At 40.9% G+C, this 16,532-nt stretch overlaps 1 protein-coding gene across 3 annotated transcripts in view; it reads left to right on the plus strand.

Moving 5' to 3' along the window:
- The first annotated feature begins 214 nt into the window (after positions 1-214).
- Positions 215-16,532, plus strand: part of ADAMTS12 (ADAM metallopeptidase with thrombospondin type 1 motif 12) — a 528,119-nt gene continuing 511,801 nt past the window's right edge. For all 3 annotated transcript variants that reach the window (XR_011966393.1, XM_072605885.1, XM_072605886.1), the window contains exons 1-2: positions 215-1,151; positions 12,399-12,769. Coding sequence is in view for 2 of the 3 variants with exons in the window: in XM_072605885.1 (XP_072461986.1) it covers positions 1,025-1,151; positions 12,399-12,769 (498 nt within the window). In the remaining variant the exon portion in view is untranslated. The remainder of the gene's footprint in view (positions 1,152-12,398; positions 12,770-16,532) is intronic.

Below are 16,532 nucleotides of genomic sequence, written 5' to 3' on the forward strand. Positions count from 1 at the left end.
GCTTTAGGCAGCTGGCTAGATCATTTCTCAGGTTCTTTGGCTACCAATTAGAATTACTAAAGGCAGGACTCAGCAGTAGGTGAGTTTGATGCGCTCCACAGGTGAACTCAACAAACAGCTAATGCTTTCTGGCATATTTCAACCTGGTTCAAATCAATTAGTCTCCTGGTCAGCTCTTTTTAAAATTCTTCTTCTTCACAGCTGTAACTTTTTTATTTACTTTCTATTATCCCTGATCTGCAGTCTGTTTGAGGCATCACTGAAAGACGGTCCTCTGTCATGTAGGGAATTCGAGGCTACGCGGGACAGTTTGAGACAGGAGAAATCAGACTGGGTGAGGAAAAGGATGAGGGTGTGAATAAGGCTTTGGGGACCTTCAGGGGAAAAGGCATCAGAAGTGGCAGAGAAAGTGCCCTTTTCCCTCCCTACCTGCAGGGTTGCCCCCTGATCCTAGGTCCAAGGGCTCTCGCTTTTTCCAGTTCTTTGCTGCCCAGCAGAACCCTAACCTCCCCCAACCCGCCTCCTTCTCCAGCCCCGGGTAACTTTTAGCCTCCCCTATTTGGTTTGGATCCGTCAGCTTCTCCAAAGCCTCGGGGCGGGACTGAAGGAGTTTGGGGGAGGGGAGCCCCAGGGAGAAAAGCAAAGGCAAAACTCTGGGCCATGCAAATGGCTGCGGGGGGGAGGGCAGCGGCGGGGTGGCCCTGGGCGGCTCCCTCTTGCTGTGACCCAACCCACACCCCTAAGAAAGCAGACACTGTTGGCTTGATCACTCCCCTTTCAGGGAGGGAGTGAGGGGAGGGGGGCCTAGAAAGGTAACTGGCCCCTCTCAGTGCAAAAAGACATTCTTTGCAGCTCACACCAGCTTCTCGCCCACCTCAGGGCCATGTCCCTCGGCCTCATCCTGCCTAGCCACATGCACGGACCTTATTCCTTAAGCTAAGTGCAAAACTTAGTACTACTGCTTTTTCTTTCTTTCTTTTCTCTTCTCTCTTTCTTCTTTCGCCCTTTTCTCAACAACCGAATCATGCCATGGGTCCCGAGGAACTGGGTCGGAAACATTTTCCTTGTGGTCCAGTTCCTTGACTTTCAGGCGCTGTGCAAAGATAGACAGCCTCAACTAGGCGCGTTCTCCTTTCCGGACAAGAGGCAAGGTGAGTGACTTTTCTTCTTCTCTGCAAACCATGGTGCTTAGAAATATGAAAGCTGGGCAGCTTGTACTCCTGCGGCCCCCCCGCCCCCCCGCGATTCTCTGCTCCTTCACCCCCCACCCCATCCAGGCTAACTTTGTGCACAAAAAAAGGTGGGGGAGAAGAAGGGGAAACGCCGTCGGTTGGAAGGCAGGCTGCAGCTGTTTTGGGGTAAGGTGTGGGTGTGGGTTCAACCTAGGCTGCCTCGGAGTTGTGTCTGTAAAGGGTCATTAATGCTCATCCGAGGCTGGAGGGGAAGCAGATAACATCCCCACTCCATGCATACCCGTGACAATGTAATCCATGAGAAATCGACGGTGTGGGAACCTGGCTTTTATTGCCGCTCCTTTGAAGGCAGCACTTCTTTCAGAACCCAAATTCTTCAGATCCCAAATACGGAAAATCATTAGATTTCATGGAGAATCATCCAGCGGGCAGCTCTCAGCTACTTCTTTTGCAGACTTCATATCAGGGTAGTCCAAATATAATCCCACCCCCGCTGAGCAAGCTTGGCTGTGTTTTGCTTTCCTGGAAAGAATTGCTCTCGTATGTGTGTGCGAGTGTGTTTAAAAGTACACACACACAGACACACACAGACACACACAGACACACAGACACACACACAGACACACACACACAGACACACACAGACACACAGACACACAGACACACAGACACACAGACACACACACACACACACACACACACACACACACACACACACACACACACACACACACACACACACACACACACACACACACCTTAACTCCCCCACCCCTTCTGGAGAAATTCCTTTTCCCACTGTCCCAGCTCTCCCACTTTTGCCCTCCTCCCTATCACAGCTGGTTCCTTTCAAAAACTTTTTGCCCTCGACGTTTTCTGATACTTGGAGGAATTGGGTGTGGACAAAATGTGTAAAGGATAGTGCATCAGATGCTGTCGATCTCTTCCTTCTGCATTTCCTTGGGCTTGTAATTTGCCTCAGAAGTCCGCCTTGCTTAGTGATAAGTAACAGCACACAGAAGGAGCTTCGGCTCTGCTGAAGTATTGCCTGCAGTTTCCAGATGTCCTCGAATTCTGGAGGCACCCGGGGTAGGGCACTTTGATGAAGTGCTGGCTCGTCTGTCTTCATTTAGAATTTCCGGAAAGATTGCCCTGGCCTCCCTCGGAAAGTTCAAACTCAGCTGGAGGACTCATCTGCTTTGGTTTTAAGAGGGATTAGCCGCAAAACTCCATACTCTACTAGGAATCGGCGTTCCCTGTGCAGGGGCAGAGATGTGGGTCAGCAAATCAGTAGCCTTAAAATGTTCAAGTTACCCATCTCTCACCCCATGTCTAAAATAGCAACATCAGCTGTTCTTTGAACAGCTTTTGTGCTGCAGCAACACAAAGAAATTCAGAAAGTGTTTCCTATGACATTTGGGTATGATTTGGTTCAAATGCATGTCCCTCTCGGGTTAGATTCAAGTTCTGCCTCATATCCATTTTCCAAACTTTAAAGCAATGTGTCTAAAAGGTACAGCTGCTGCCAATACTACTTACTACTTTTGTGTAAGCTGGGTATGAAAACTCTTTTTACTCCCTCTGTAAAATGGGTCCAAGGATAATAAATACCTCCCCAGTCTTCCTTGTCGCAATGCAGACAGAATTCCATTTTGGAAAATATTTATGAACTTCCTTGAGCTTCTTGGAGAAAGCAAAGGTGATTATTTTGTACTCTTTTGTGCCATTAATTTGGCACACAGGACTACTTAATTTAATAAATTAATTGCATTTTATTTTCAGCGAAAAGCAACAGTTTCTAAGTCTTGGGTAAATGCAGATGAGTTAAATCTAATACTATTAGCACATTCCCATCATTCTCTTAGTAACTGTGGAGCAGTTGTCTATGGCTGACCTTAGTCAAGACTGTGAAGCAGAAATTTGTTTGCCCTTTTAAAATCCATCACCTTTTTGATTGTGATTCCCCACCCCACTGATACTGATAAAATCATGTTTAGCTGTCTGGGCTAGCTGTTCTGGCTTGCCACTTGAGTTTGGCCTCTTTAGGAAAGGTCTGGATATATTCTGATACCACATCCTTTCATCCATTCTCAGAGCACTGCTCTCAGCTTTACGTTATAAAAACTAGCAAATCTAATGTAAAAATCTAAGCTATTACTAGAAGATTAGACCCTCAACATTTCCCCACCCCTGGGGAACTAAAGTCTAGTATTGTGTTTCTGGTCCCTGACCATTGCTGAGACAAGAAAAATTTAGGGCAAAAGATATCTTTGATTTTTTTTTTTTTTGTCTCAAGGAACTAACTTTAGTGTTGGGTATTTCAGGTATTATAGGAGAGGAGGGAGATGTTATGGCAGGTAGTGTGGGAGAAGTGTTTTTTTGGTGCCTCTTCAAAGCACAGACTAGTGCTTACCTAATCTGCCTGCTCATAGGATCATTTCTGGTTGAGGATGGTCTTTAGTATGAACTGGTTGGTTGTTGTCCTTCATTCTCAGAGGACCAAAATGACATCATGATGCTACAGTCAAGTTACAGTGTGTTCGATTGTGACTGATCAGATCAATGAGTTTGGAATGCTTTACCACAGGTTGGACACAAATGGTCCATGTGAACATTTGGGGTGGATTCTCTAAATTTGCTCATCACATTTCTTTTGAGCTACATTAGTTCTGCTTTGTACCTTCTCTGATGTGAATATGCCATGCTGAGTGGTTCTCTGACGGTATCTCCCATGCCACACTATCAATTCCAAAGTTCTTAAGAAAGACCTTGATAATGTCCTTGTATTGCTTCTTCTTACCACTACATGAATGTACTCTGTGTGAGTTCTTCATAAAATAGTCTTTTTGGCAAGTGTATGTTTGGCATTCGAACAACATGGCCAGCTCATCCGAGTTACGCGCTGTGAAGTTGAGTTTAAATACTTGGCCATTTGGTTCAAGAAAGATATAAGAAAGCAATGTGTTGTGGGAAAATTATTGAATGGAAAGTCAGGAAATATGGGTTCTAGCCCAGGTTCTGTCTATAAATAGTTGTGCAACCTTGGATAAGTCACAGAATCATACGAGTTTTAGTTTAGAAGGGACCTTTACTACAAAATATTAGACAAGTGGTCATCCATCTGCTTGAAAAACTTTAATGAGGGGAAATCCACTATCTCCTGGAGTACCCCATTACAATTTCAGATAGTTCTAAAAATGTAAGAAAGGTTTTGTTTTTTTTTTCCTTCCCTAATGATGACCCTGAGTTTGCTTCTTTGTAATTGCTACCTCTTATTCCTAGTTCTGTCCTCTGGGGACAGATAGAATGAATCCAATTGCATTTCCACATGATGGTCCTCAAAATACTAAAACACAGTTAATGTGGACTCTTGAGGCTTCTATTCATCAGGCTAAGCATCCTCACCTCTTCTAGACAATCCTCAAATGGTACAGACTTAAGCTCCTTCACCATTCTTATTTCCATCCTCTGAATATTCTCCACATTATCAGTATAATAAGATCATGGGTTTATAGAGGTAAGAGGCTTTAGAATTTCTTTAGTTGGCACCCCTCATTTAATAAGGGGAGGAAACAAGTCCTGAAGGGTTAACAGACTTACCTGGTGTCACAGAGGAAGAAGGTGGAAAAGCTGGCATTTGAAGCCAGAGCCCTTGACTCCAAATATAAGAATCTTGCTGTTGTAGCATATTTCTTCTTAAACTAGTCATTTAGATTTTGAGTCTATTTCCTTGTGTGTAAAGTACAGGGTTTTGAGTAGGTAATTTACTCTTCCCTACCAGTTCTAGATTTTTATTCTATGAAATTGGTCAAAATTAATTCTTAACCAATGACCATTCGCTAAGTACTGATGCAGGTTGGAGGCAGCGTGCCATGGTGGAGAGAGAGCTGGCCTCAAGGTAGGGGCACAAGCTTCAAATCTTGCCTCTGGAACATCCAGGCTGTGTGACCCAAAGCAAGTCACTTAATTTCTCAGTGCTCCTAGACAACTCTATGACTCTAAGTTGTACAGCTGTTGCTAAACTGCATTGGTAGATGGGTTTTATTCGATGGAAGCTGACCATATTTTTGAAATTAAAAAAAGGTGGGTCATTTTCCCCCAATTCCTCCCCTCCTTGCCAAAACCATTCCTTCTACCTTCAATGCCTCTAATACACTGCAAGGAGCCAAATGACATACAAAATTTAGATAATATATGGTTCTTGCATTCACAAAGCTTACATTCTAGTAAGAGAATATAACTTACGAATCTATAGCTATAATATGTGGTAACTTCCATTTTATTCATTATAAGATAGTTATATACAGTAACTATTTTCTTTTTATTATTCTCTTCTCTTCCTTTCAAGTAAAAGAGGAGAAAATTATCTATCTCATCTCAGACTATTCAAATTCCCCACATCCCTTATGTTCTTACCCTTTTAAGAAATATTATCACCTCTATTTTTATAGGTGAAAAAAGCTAAATTCTAATGAAGTTAAGCAGCATGCTTAAGAGTCAGTGTAATCCAGGCTGTAGACAAAACCTTTGCCTGGGTTGTCTCCTCTTCTGGGTTCTCCTTCTTGGTAACCTCAAAACTTCCATGGGTTATGATTGCTGTGGAAATGATTCCTAGATCTAGAGCTCCAATCCTGGTCACTCTCTTAAGCTAAGGTTCTGTGCTACCAACTGCCCATTGGACTTTTCAAACTAGATGACCTAGGAATCTCAAACTAAACACAAACAAAACATCATTTATTTTTCACTCCCAAACTCACTCCACTTCTGAACATTCCTATTTCTATTGAGGGCATCACTATCTTTCTAGTCACTCAAGCTCAGTTCTTTATTCTTTCTTACCCCCCATACAATCACTTTCTAAATCTTGTCAATTCTCTCTCAGCAATGTTTCTGAGGTAATGCTGCTTGTTTTCTCCTTTAGCATGTTCACCTTCCTAGTTCAGACTCTTACCTAGACTTTTAAAAAAATCTAACAGTCCTTCCCTCCTTCCTTCCCTCCTTCCCTCCTTCCTTCCCTCCTTCCCTCCCTCCTTCCCTCCCTCCTTCCCTCCCTCCTTCCCTCCCTCCTTCCCTCCTTCCTTCCTTCTCTTTCTCAAATCCATTTTCTCCACAGCTGCCAAAGTGATTTTCTTAATATATACTTCAGATCGTGTTGCTTTCCTGCTCAATAAACTACAGTGTTTCCTCCATATTACCTCTAGGTAATATGATAGGAACACTAATATTCAAAGCCCTTCACAACTAGCTCCCACCTACCTTTCCAGACTCATCTTAGACATTATTCCTTACTCGCATGCTCTCTATGGTGTAGCCAAGCCTTGCTTTTCCTTACAAAGGACATTACATCTGTCATCTCTGTGTCTTGACATTGGCTATTTCTGTGCCACAATGTATGCTGCCTCTTACAATGCTAGATTCCTTCAAAGGATGTAATCTGCATGAAGTTTTTCCTCATTTCACTAGACATTAATGCCCCCCTCTGTGTGAAAGTACTATCTGTGTAATGTATGTATAGTATATATTAATGTATTCTATACGTATGCAGTAGTCTATTACTATACATAGTAACATATGCCAATATATAGTGTATGTATATAACATGTAGTAATATATACTAATATATTACCGTACATATATATAGTTCATATGTAGTAAAGATATACATTTTGTGTACAGGCTGTCTAGCCTGATAGAATGTAATTTTCTTGAGGATTTGTATCTCCAATACTCAGCATAGTGCATGATGCCTAAAATTATTGTTGACTTCTTGGTTAAACCAAATGTCTTATTCAAAGAGTTGCATAGTCAGAATCATCCCCTGGCCAATACCTGGAAATAATTTTGTTTCTAGTTTATTTTTTAAGCAACAGACGAAACCAGTGAAGGGCAGGGAATTGCTTTTCATTAGATAAATATCACTTTTCACTCCATCTCAGGTCTCTAAGGGAGTCCCAAACTAAACACATTTTGACTTAACAAAGACATGGAGTGTTGTCCTCTGAAGCACTGACGAATGCAATAGCTTCCTAATCTGTCTCCCACCTCTAGTCTCTTTCCTCTGATCAATCCTATGTACCAGATGAAAGTTCTATAAATGCTAATGGGTCCTTCTACCTTCCTCATGGAAAATATGACAGAATTTAATTTTGAGAAATAACGATGAAGTGCTTTGATAGCTCTGCTATCAAATATAGAGAGATAGAGGGAATTTACATTGCATCATTCTCTTGGTCTAATGCCTTCAAGGGTTCCCTGTCAACTGTAGGATCAGATATAGGCTCTTTAAACTGGCATTCTATAACCTTGAGAATCCATCTACACCCTAAATTTTAGATCTCTTTAACAAATAGTTATTAAGTGCCTATCTGTGTATCCTAGTGCTAGATGCCAGATAGGGAGGGATTAGGGCAGTGATTCAAGTTACAAAGGTAGGATTTAGTACTGGAAGGAAACAAAACCAACTGGTCTAACCTTTCACTCTTTTATTTTTGCAAATGGAGGAAGTAGTGGTAAAGTACCATTCATCAAATTCCTCTAACTTGACCTAAACAGCTATTATGTGCCATGGTGGTCAGAAGGTTATGCTTAGATTCAGAAAGACTTGGGTTCGAATTCCGCCTCCTAGATTTACTTGCTGTGTGATCATGGGTAAGCTCACTTAGCTTCTCCAGGCCTCCATCTCCTTTCTGTTGAAATGGGAATAATAATATTGTTACTACCTATCTGTTTGTAAGGCTCCAATGTGATAGTATATGTAAAGGGTTTGCAAGCCTTAAATCGCCATATGAATAAATATGTTGTGTTGTTATTATTCTAGACAAGGCAACTAAATTTTTAAATGATTTGCCCAACCTTGGATAGGAAATAACAGAATAGCAAAGTCCAGATCTGAATGCTGATCATGTGACTCCAGATCCTCTAGTGTTTCTCCTGTGCTACTCCTGGGAGCAGGATCCCATGGCTAGAGCTGGTTCTCAGACTTCTGTCTTCTAACTCAGAATCAGAATTCTCTTCTCTCTTACTCTGTTTTGTTCAGTACGGTGCTCTAGGAATAAACTCGTAGAAACAGGGCCACTAATGCGTACAGAATCATTTTAATAATAATAGCTAACATTTATACAGTACTTATTATGTGCCCGACACTCCCCCAAGTGCTTTTACAGCGATTATCTCATTTGATCTTCACAACAATCCTACTATTATTATCCCCATTTTACAGATGAGGAAACTGAAGCCAACAGATTAAGTGACTCAGTGAGGATCACACAACTTGTGTCTGAGGTCATATTTGGTCACATAAAGTCTTCCTAGAATGTAGGCTGCCTCTTAGAATGCCTAGATTCCTTCATAGGATGCAATCTGCGTGAAGTTTTCCTTCATTTCACTAGACATTAATGCCTCCCTTTGTGTGAAGTTTCTATCTATAATATATGTGTGTGTGTGTATATATGTAGAGTTTACCATACATCTGTGATAATCCATTAGTATGCATAGTAACATATACCAATATATAGTATATATAACACAAACTTATATATAGTAGTAATATATCACTCTACATATATTGCATATAGCATGTCAGTAGTATATCTAGTATATATGTAGTAGACGTCACGGTAGATAGTGTGCCAGGCCTAGATTCAGGAAGACTTGAGGTCAAATGTGGCCTCAGACACTTACTAGCTTTGTGACTCTGGGCAAGTCAGTTAACTCTGTTTGCCTCAGTTTCTACATCTGTCTAATGATCTGGAGAAGGAAATGGCAAACCACTCCAGTATCTTTGCCAAGAAAACCCCAAATGGAGTCACGAAGAGTTGGACATGACTGAACAATAACTGTAATTTCCTGACTCCAGGCCTAGTGGTCTTTCTGTAGTGGCTACACGTAAGAATCCCTGCGGCCCTCAGCATAAGTTTAAAATTTAGTTTTCTTTATATTTTATTGTATTTTTATTTATTTTATTAAATATTTCCCGATTCCATTTTAATCTAGTACAATCAGCATTTGAGAGTGTGGCAACCTCACGTTGGCAGTGTCCGACACCTCTGGTCTAGGACAATGTGTTTGTGACAAGAGCCAGGAGAGAGTTCAGATACAGGAGCCTGACCAGATTTGGGAAGAGATTGCTTAGTCTCTGTGGTTTTAAGGCAAACTTTCCACCCATTAGCACATTCCTGTCCACTTTTCCTCTATGCTTCCCTCAGATGAATGAGGTTTTTGCTAAAGTTCAATGGAAAATGGCCCCCATCATGTTACTTAAGAGCCTGTCACATCTCACTTGTACAGGAAACCAGCCCACACTGATTTCTCCTTTCTCTGAGGTCCTGTAACATTGACTCTAGGTTTTTTCAGGAAGTCTCTTTAGCTTCCCCTGGTCTGTTGTAATGACTGATACCTCTGACCTCACTTAGCATTTTTCTAATACACAGTAATACCATATAAAATTACCTGTGAAGGCTGTGTTATGGTTAGCTTGTGCTTGTGTCAACTCTTCTCCACCTTCCCTACTAGACTGTGAATTCTATAGGCTGGGTATCATATCTTGAACTTTTCATATCCCCCAGTGCCCAACACTATGTTCTGCATTCAGTATATACCTAGTATTTGTTGAGTGAATAACTGATTTTAATTCAACCCTACATTGTCTATTTTAAATATTCTTAATCATTTTAAGTATAAACTGTGGGTATATATCCTATTCTCCCTTCAGGGGAGTGAACAGATCTTACCATTTTTCTCTCTGCCCTATACCACAGCCAGCACAGGGAAGGACACCTAAAGGAATTCAAGAAATGTGAATGCTAATGATACCTTACATTTATAATGCACTTTAAAGTGTACACAGCATTTTGCACGTATTGTTTCATTTGAACTATAATAATGTCAGCAGGCAATCACAACTTCACAAAACCTACGTGAAAACTAGATTTATTACCAAGAGAAATGAAGATGCATATGGAACCCAATCCATACAGAAGTTTGCATTTTTATAACAGTAGGACTAAAGGAAGGAAGAAGTGCCGGAAATCTCTACCTAAAGGAGTATGGTATGGGAGGGTGAAAGGTGCAGAAAAGGTGGAATAAGGATACCCCCCCAAAAAAGGGGAGGAGCAAGGCAAAGGCATAAGCTTCTTTCTTTTCCCTTGGGAACTGCTAAACATGAAGATAGGTGGGTCTACTTATATATGAGGGTCCCAGCTGCACAAGCAGTTTTTCAGCCTAATGCAGACTGACTGGCACCTATCTTGACTCCCAAGGAGACACTGGGAGTCCAGTTTGGAAGGCGAACAACAAATTATGTCAGCTGGGGAGGGGGCCTTCATCTTTGAAACATTTAGGGTCTCTTTCATGCTCTGGGTCCAGTGTTTCTGGAAAAGACAAGTTCAGGGGACCTCTTAACAATTCTTAATAAGTGAGGTAGGGACTGCAGATGTTGTTAGCCCTCTTTTATGTTTACAGAAACTGAGTCTTAGAAAGATGTTTGCCCATGATCACAAAAGTAATGACTGTCAGAGGTGGGTTTGGAATCTCTGTCTTCTTTACTTTAGGTCCAATGCTCCGTTTGCCCTTATGCACCTCCTGATAAAAAATAAAGAATGAGGAAACTTACAGTTTAGTAGGGGAGTATGTTTGACACAGAGAAATAACTACAGAGTGCGATGGTACAATGAGAGCATGAGAAGGGTTCAAAAGGAAGTGTTGCATGAGGGCTGGGGTTGGGGGAGAAGGTTATTATTGATTAGGGGAAACAAAGGAAGGTTTATGGAGTAGGTGGCATTTGAATTATGTGTTCAATGCAATAGGTAAAGAGAGAGAGAGGAAAGACATTTCAGTCCCAGAGGTTATTGTGTGCAAAGGCATTGAGGCTAGAGAGCCCAGAATGTGTTAGGGGGAGAGAAAGCAGTCATGCTGGGATAGAAAGTGAGTTAGGCCTCACATAGCAAGCAAAAATACTTGTGCTAAAGTGTGACATGATCACGTCTGGGCTAGAATATCCATACCTGGCAGATGGAGTAAGGGAAAGAGGCTGGAAACACTGCCAAAAGTGAAATTGAAATAGGCCAATCCAGGGATAAAGAGGGTCTCTTGGGGGTAGTAGCAGGGAAAGAGGAGAGGGCACGATTTGGAAAATCTTGGACTTCTTTCTTTGGTCTACACAGTTATTGCTTCATCTCTTCCAGGGAATGAGGCACAGCACTCCTGTACTCTGGCCAAGTCTGTCTTAAGGGGAAACTCTCAAATGGCCTTGTGGTTTTTCTTAATGAAGCCTCCCAGATAAGAAACTGTTCTGTTCATGATGATGTTTGCTTGAGGAATGGCAGATTGTGATCCCTTCCCTGTAGCACTGCTTGTTAATTTTCCCGTTTAGAGCACATTAACTCTGCCCCCTGGGTACTGGTGTCAAGACCTTGCATTCTCACCAGGGAGTGAAAACCAGTTTTGCTTAAATTGGGAAGATGATAGAAGTTGGTAGATAGAAGTTGGTTTGCCTTTTACAAGGCAAAAATAACCAATAGATTGGGAAGAACTTTAATCTTCAAGTCACAAGTACAGGGCAGGGGAGATGTGAGACTCAAATTCTCATATGGAAGTAGCCACAGGAACTCAAGACCTAACAGAAGTTCTCACCACCAAAGTTGTTGACATTGTCAAATGGTTCAGTATTCAGGAATGGGTATGGATCATCCAGTAAATGACATTAAAGAAGAGACGTTATCATCTGCTTCCTAAGAACCATAGGAGCATTCCACCTAACTTGTAGATTAAAAATTCCGATATTGTTGTCTCCCTCACTAGAATGTGAACTCTTGGAGAGTAGAGACTGCCTTGATTTTCTATTTGTATCTCTTGTGATTAGCACAGAGCTTTGCACTTAATAAATACTTTTCTGTTAATTCACTCAGTTTTCCATGCCATGAAAAATGACACATTGGATAGAAAGTCAGCCCTGAAACAGGGTTTCTGGTTCAAATTTCTCCTTTGACATATATAATCTGTTACTCTGGGAAGTCACTTAACTACTCAATGCCTCCAAGCAACTCTCTGAGACTGGGTGTTGCAATTGATAGAGGAGTCCACATGGGAAATGCCTATTTCAGTGAAATCATGGGTCCAGTTACTATCCCATCTATTGAATCAGTATTAATTTCCATCTCTACCAATTCCAACCAATTTTATTTTGCGTTCTTCCTTTTTTCCCCCCAGAATACTTTATCAAGACTTTGCCTGAGTATCATGTCGTGGGTCCTGTCAAGGTAAATGCAACTGGACATTTTGTATCCCATGCTTTACACCATCATGCCCCCAGTATGGGGAATGCCAGGAGGAGAAGAGATCTGGAGCACCAAGATGACCGGGTATATTATAAAATTGCTCATGAGGACAAGGACCTATTTTTTAATTTGACAGTCAATCAAGGATTTCTTTTCAATAACTACATCCTGGAGAGACGATATGGAAACCTTACAGGTGCCAAAATGGAATCCCATTCAGGCTCTTCCTGTCACTTCCATGGCACAGTGCTGCAATCAGGAGTTGGAGAGGGCACTGCAGCCCTGAGTGCCTGCATGGGACTGGTAAGGGGACAGTAAATTCCATCTCTGCATTTCCCTTGTGCCAATATGTTACTTGTTCCTATGATCATTCACTCAACAAATGTATTGGGTGCCCATTTATATGGCCACCAGGATGAGATGGCCACCAGCTTGGGGTCCTCTGGGCACAAGAGATGATGGCCATCTGGAAGAGTTTCCCGCAGAGAAAGCTGTAAGGCAAAGTCAAGAAGTGGAGAATATGGTGGCATGTGGAAAAACCAAATAATATGGAATTTAGAATCAGGATGAGCAAGAGGGATGCCAATAAACTGGGTTGATATCCCAGAGAAATTTAGTCACTGGGAAGAAATCAGAGTGGGTGCGGTCCAAAGAGCCAGGTTAAATAATTCCAATGAGAGCAGCTCATCTGTAGCAGCACCATCCAGTCTGGCTGCTCCTCTTTTAGTTGTGAGTGCTGTGTTTTATGGGTCAATAGGTTTTCTATCTTTTGAGGGTATATCCCTGTGTAGATGTAAACACTGCTGGACCACTGCATGTACCACATAGTGCAAAATATGAGGGGGTTCTGAAGAAGTAGATACAAAGGTAATTGTCTTCAAGGATCTCACAGTGTAGTTTAAGAAATAAGACTCATACAAATGTCAAAAGTTAGTGTGGCATCCCACGTTTTCAGACTTTGAAATGTATTGGATCAGTTTTGCTGTTTTCTTCCTCTTCTCTTTTTTTCTTTAATATTTCTTATATGGGATGGCTCTCTGGGAGGACAATAAGAGAGGGATACTGGGGAAAATTTTGGTGATTTAAGAATAAGATACCAATGTTTTTTAGAAGAAAAGTGAGAAAATGTAAGAAATTAACAAAGCAGCATATAATTAGTATTGTGCTATAGGGAGGCAGCATGGACTATAATATAGGATTGAGAGGTAAAAGACATGGGTTCTAATTTCTGCTCTTCACTGATTGCCTGGTGGCATTGGACAAATAATGAAATCTCTGTTTGTCCATCTGTAAAACAGGTATACAAATGCTAAGTGAGTCTCTGAGATTATTTTTAACCCTGAATCTATGATCCTCTGAATGTCTTTCTCCCTTGATCATCACAGTTGACATGACTCACAATGCCAATGAAGGGCAAGGATTAGATTTGTTCTTATTCTTCCTTGTTCTGAAAATCTGGATTTTCACATACTAAATTGACTGTAGTATATGTATATTGTTATATATGTTTGTCTTATCTCTGGTCCTGGCCTTTGGATATCCTACCTAGAGACAGGGATCATTTTTCTATTTCCTGTGTAGTTCCCCAAGGGTCCTAATAAAATTCCTTGCTCTGTTGCCTGCTAGGTTAACTCTTTGGAATATATCATTTTTCTCCCCTAGGCTGAATTCATTGCTCATATTCTGTCTTCCCTCTGGCCTCACTCTTGCATCCCAGTTCCTGTTACAGAAAGTTAGTCAATAAATGGTCTGACTCCTGGAGTCAGGAGAACTCAAGTTCAAATCCAAACTGGAACACTTACTAGATCAAGTCACTGAAGTCTGTTTGCCTCAGTCTCCTCATTTGTAAAATGAGCTGGAGAAGGAAATAGCAAACCACCAGTATCTTTGCCAAGAAAACCTCAAATGGGGTCACAAAGAATCAGGCATGACTGATTTACTCAACAATAAGAGAACTAAAAATTGAATCTTAAGATGAAATTTGGCAACTTGTGAATGTCCACATGGGATTTTCAGAAAGGGCATAGAAAAGTGTCCTTTGTACATTTTCTGGTTAGGTCTGTGGGGTTGGTGCAATAAGTAATGGAGCAAATACCAACAAATATGCCAACACAAAGACTGATGTCATGGCCTAGATGGAAGGAATTTTGAAAATCAGAGTGCTGCCCAATTTTGCCTTTAGAAATAATCTCCTGGAATCTCTTTTGGAGTTTTCAGATTCAAGTGGGCAATTAATTAAGCGTTATGAAGAGAGAACGTGATTAGAATATAATTATTTTCCTTTGAGGTTGGGTATTACCGGAATAGCCCTTTAACACTTATTTACACAAACTCCCTAAATTGCAAATGACATACTTACTTATTGAGATAGTATGTGTAAAGCACTTTGCAAACCTTAAAGTGTTACAGAAACACTAAGTATTAATACTATTTATAGAGTTAGGGTTCAGTAATCTGCATCACCTCCCTCACCTCCCGCAGTAGAATGTCAATAAATCCCTGAAAGACAGGCACTGCTTCGGTGTTTCGTCTTGACTAGCATAGTGCCTTCCATAAGGCATGTGCTGAATGAATGTTTGCTAAGTTGCTGTGAACTCTGATCAAGGTGCAGTGAAAATAGTAGTGGGCTTAGAACCAGTGTCCCAATTCTGTCACTTTCTTTTCCAAATCTTTGAACTTCACCATCCTCATCTGAAAGATAATCATAATGAATAATATGATGAATAATACTTCATTCAAATAGACAATAATGCTTCCACGAATTTATGAATAATGTAACATATGAATAATAATGAAAAATATTTTTGTATAAATTTATTTTCTAAAAATTATTATTGTAAAAATGTGAGGTCTTTCTATTGGAGCATTTCTCAGATATGTTCTCTCTTCAATCAGTCAACATGCATTTATTTATTGTTTATTAGACAACGGTGATACGGATACGAAAGTCCATTACTGGGCAGAGGTCAGGAAGGGGAGGGAGAACCAATATCTCCTGAGGCCACCCAGTGTGTTTTCAATAACTGTAATTGTTAGGACATTTTTACCAAATTCTGTCACTGCTCATGGTTTCCTAACCCTCTTGGTGGTGCCCTCTGGGGCCAGGCCAAACAAGTCTCATGCCTCTTCCATGTACCAGCCCTACAGGTAGTTGAAGGCATTGATTCTGCTCCTTCCACCTAGGTCTTGTCTTCTCCAGGCTAACATCCTAACTCCTTCATTTGATCCTGATATGTAACCATTTGAGGTCTTTCATCATTATGGTTACCTTCCTCAGAATGGTCTCCAAATTATTGATTCCCTAAATATGTCACCTAGAACTGAGGACAGTACTCTGGATGTGGTCTGACCAGGGAAGAGTAGTGCAGAATTTTTACTTCCCTACTTCCCAGACATTATGCCTCTCAATGAAGTATAAGATCCCATTAGATTCCCCCCACTTCCTGCCTTAACACTATTGACTCATATTAAATTTGCAGTTCTTTAAAAAACACCAGATCTTTCTCGAATGTCTAGGTATTTCTCCCTCATCTTATATTTATTAAACTGATTTTTTTGAACCTGATTAAATTTATATTTAACTCAATTTAATCTTATTAGATTTGGCCCAAGATTTCAACCTGCTGAGATCTTTTTGGATCCCGATTCTGTCATCCAGCATGTTTACTAGCTCTTATAACTTTGTATCATCTACAAAATTGATAAACATGCTATGCTTTGAATGTGCAGATGTGGAAACAATTCTAAACCTCAAAAGACCAATCACAGATTCCCCAGAGGCACCCTAGGGATCTCATTTTAAGTTGGCATCAAACCATTAATGACTAATCTTTGGGTCCAGACTATCAATCAATTCTGAATCCACCTGACTGTTGATGTATCGTCCACATGTCTCTCTCTTTTCCACAAGGACAGTATGAGACATTTTGCTGAAATCAAGGTAATCTCTATCTGTACCAGACTAGGAGCTCTCTCAAAAAAGGAAATAGAATTAGTTTTATATGAATTGTTCTTGGCAAAGTTTCTTTTTCTAGATGTTCACTAGATATCATGACATGCTCTAGAA

This window comes from Notamacropus eugenii, chromosome 4 (assembly GCF_028372415.1).
Source record: "Notamacropus eugenii isolate mMacEug1 chromosome 4, mMacEug1.pri_v2, whole genome shotgun sequence".
In the NCBI taxonomy this organism is placed as follows: domain Eukaryota; kingdom Metazoa; phylum Chordata; class Mammalia; order Diprotodontia; family Macropodidae; genus Notamacropus; species Notamacropus eugenii.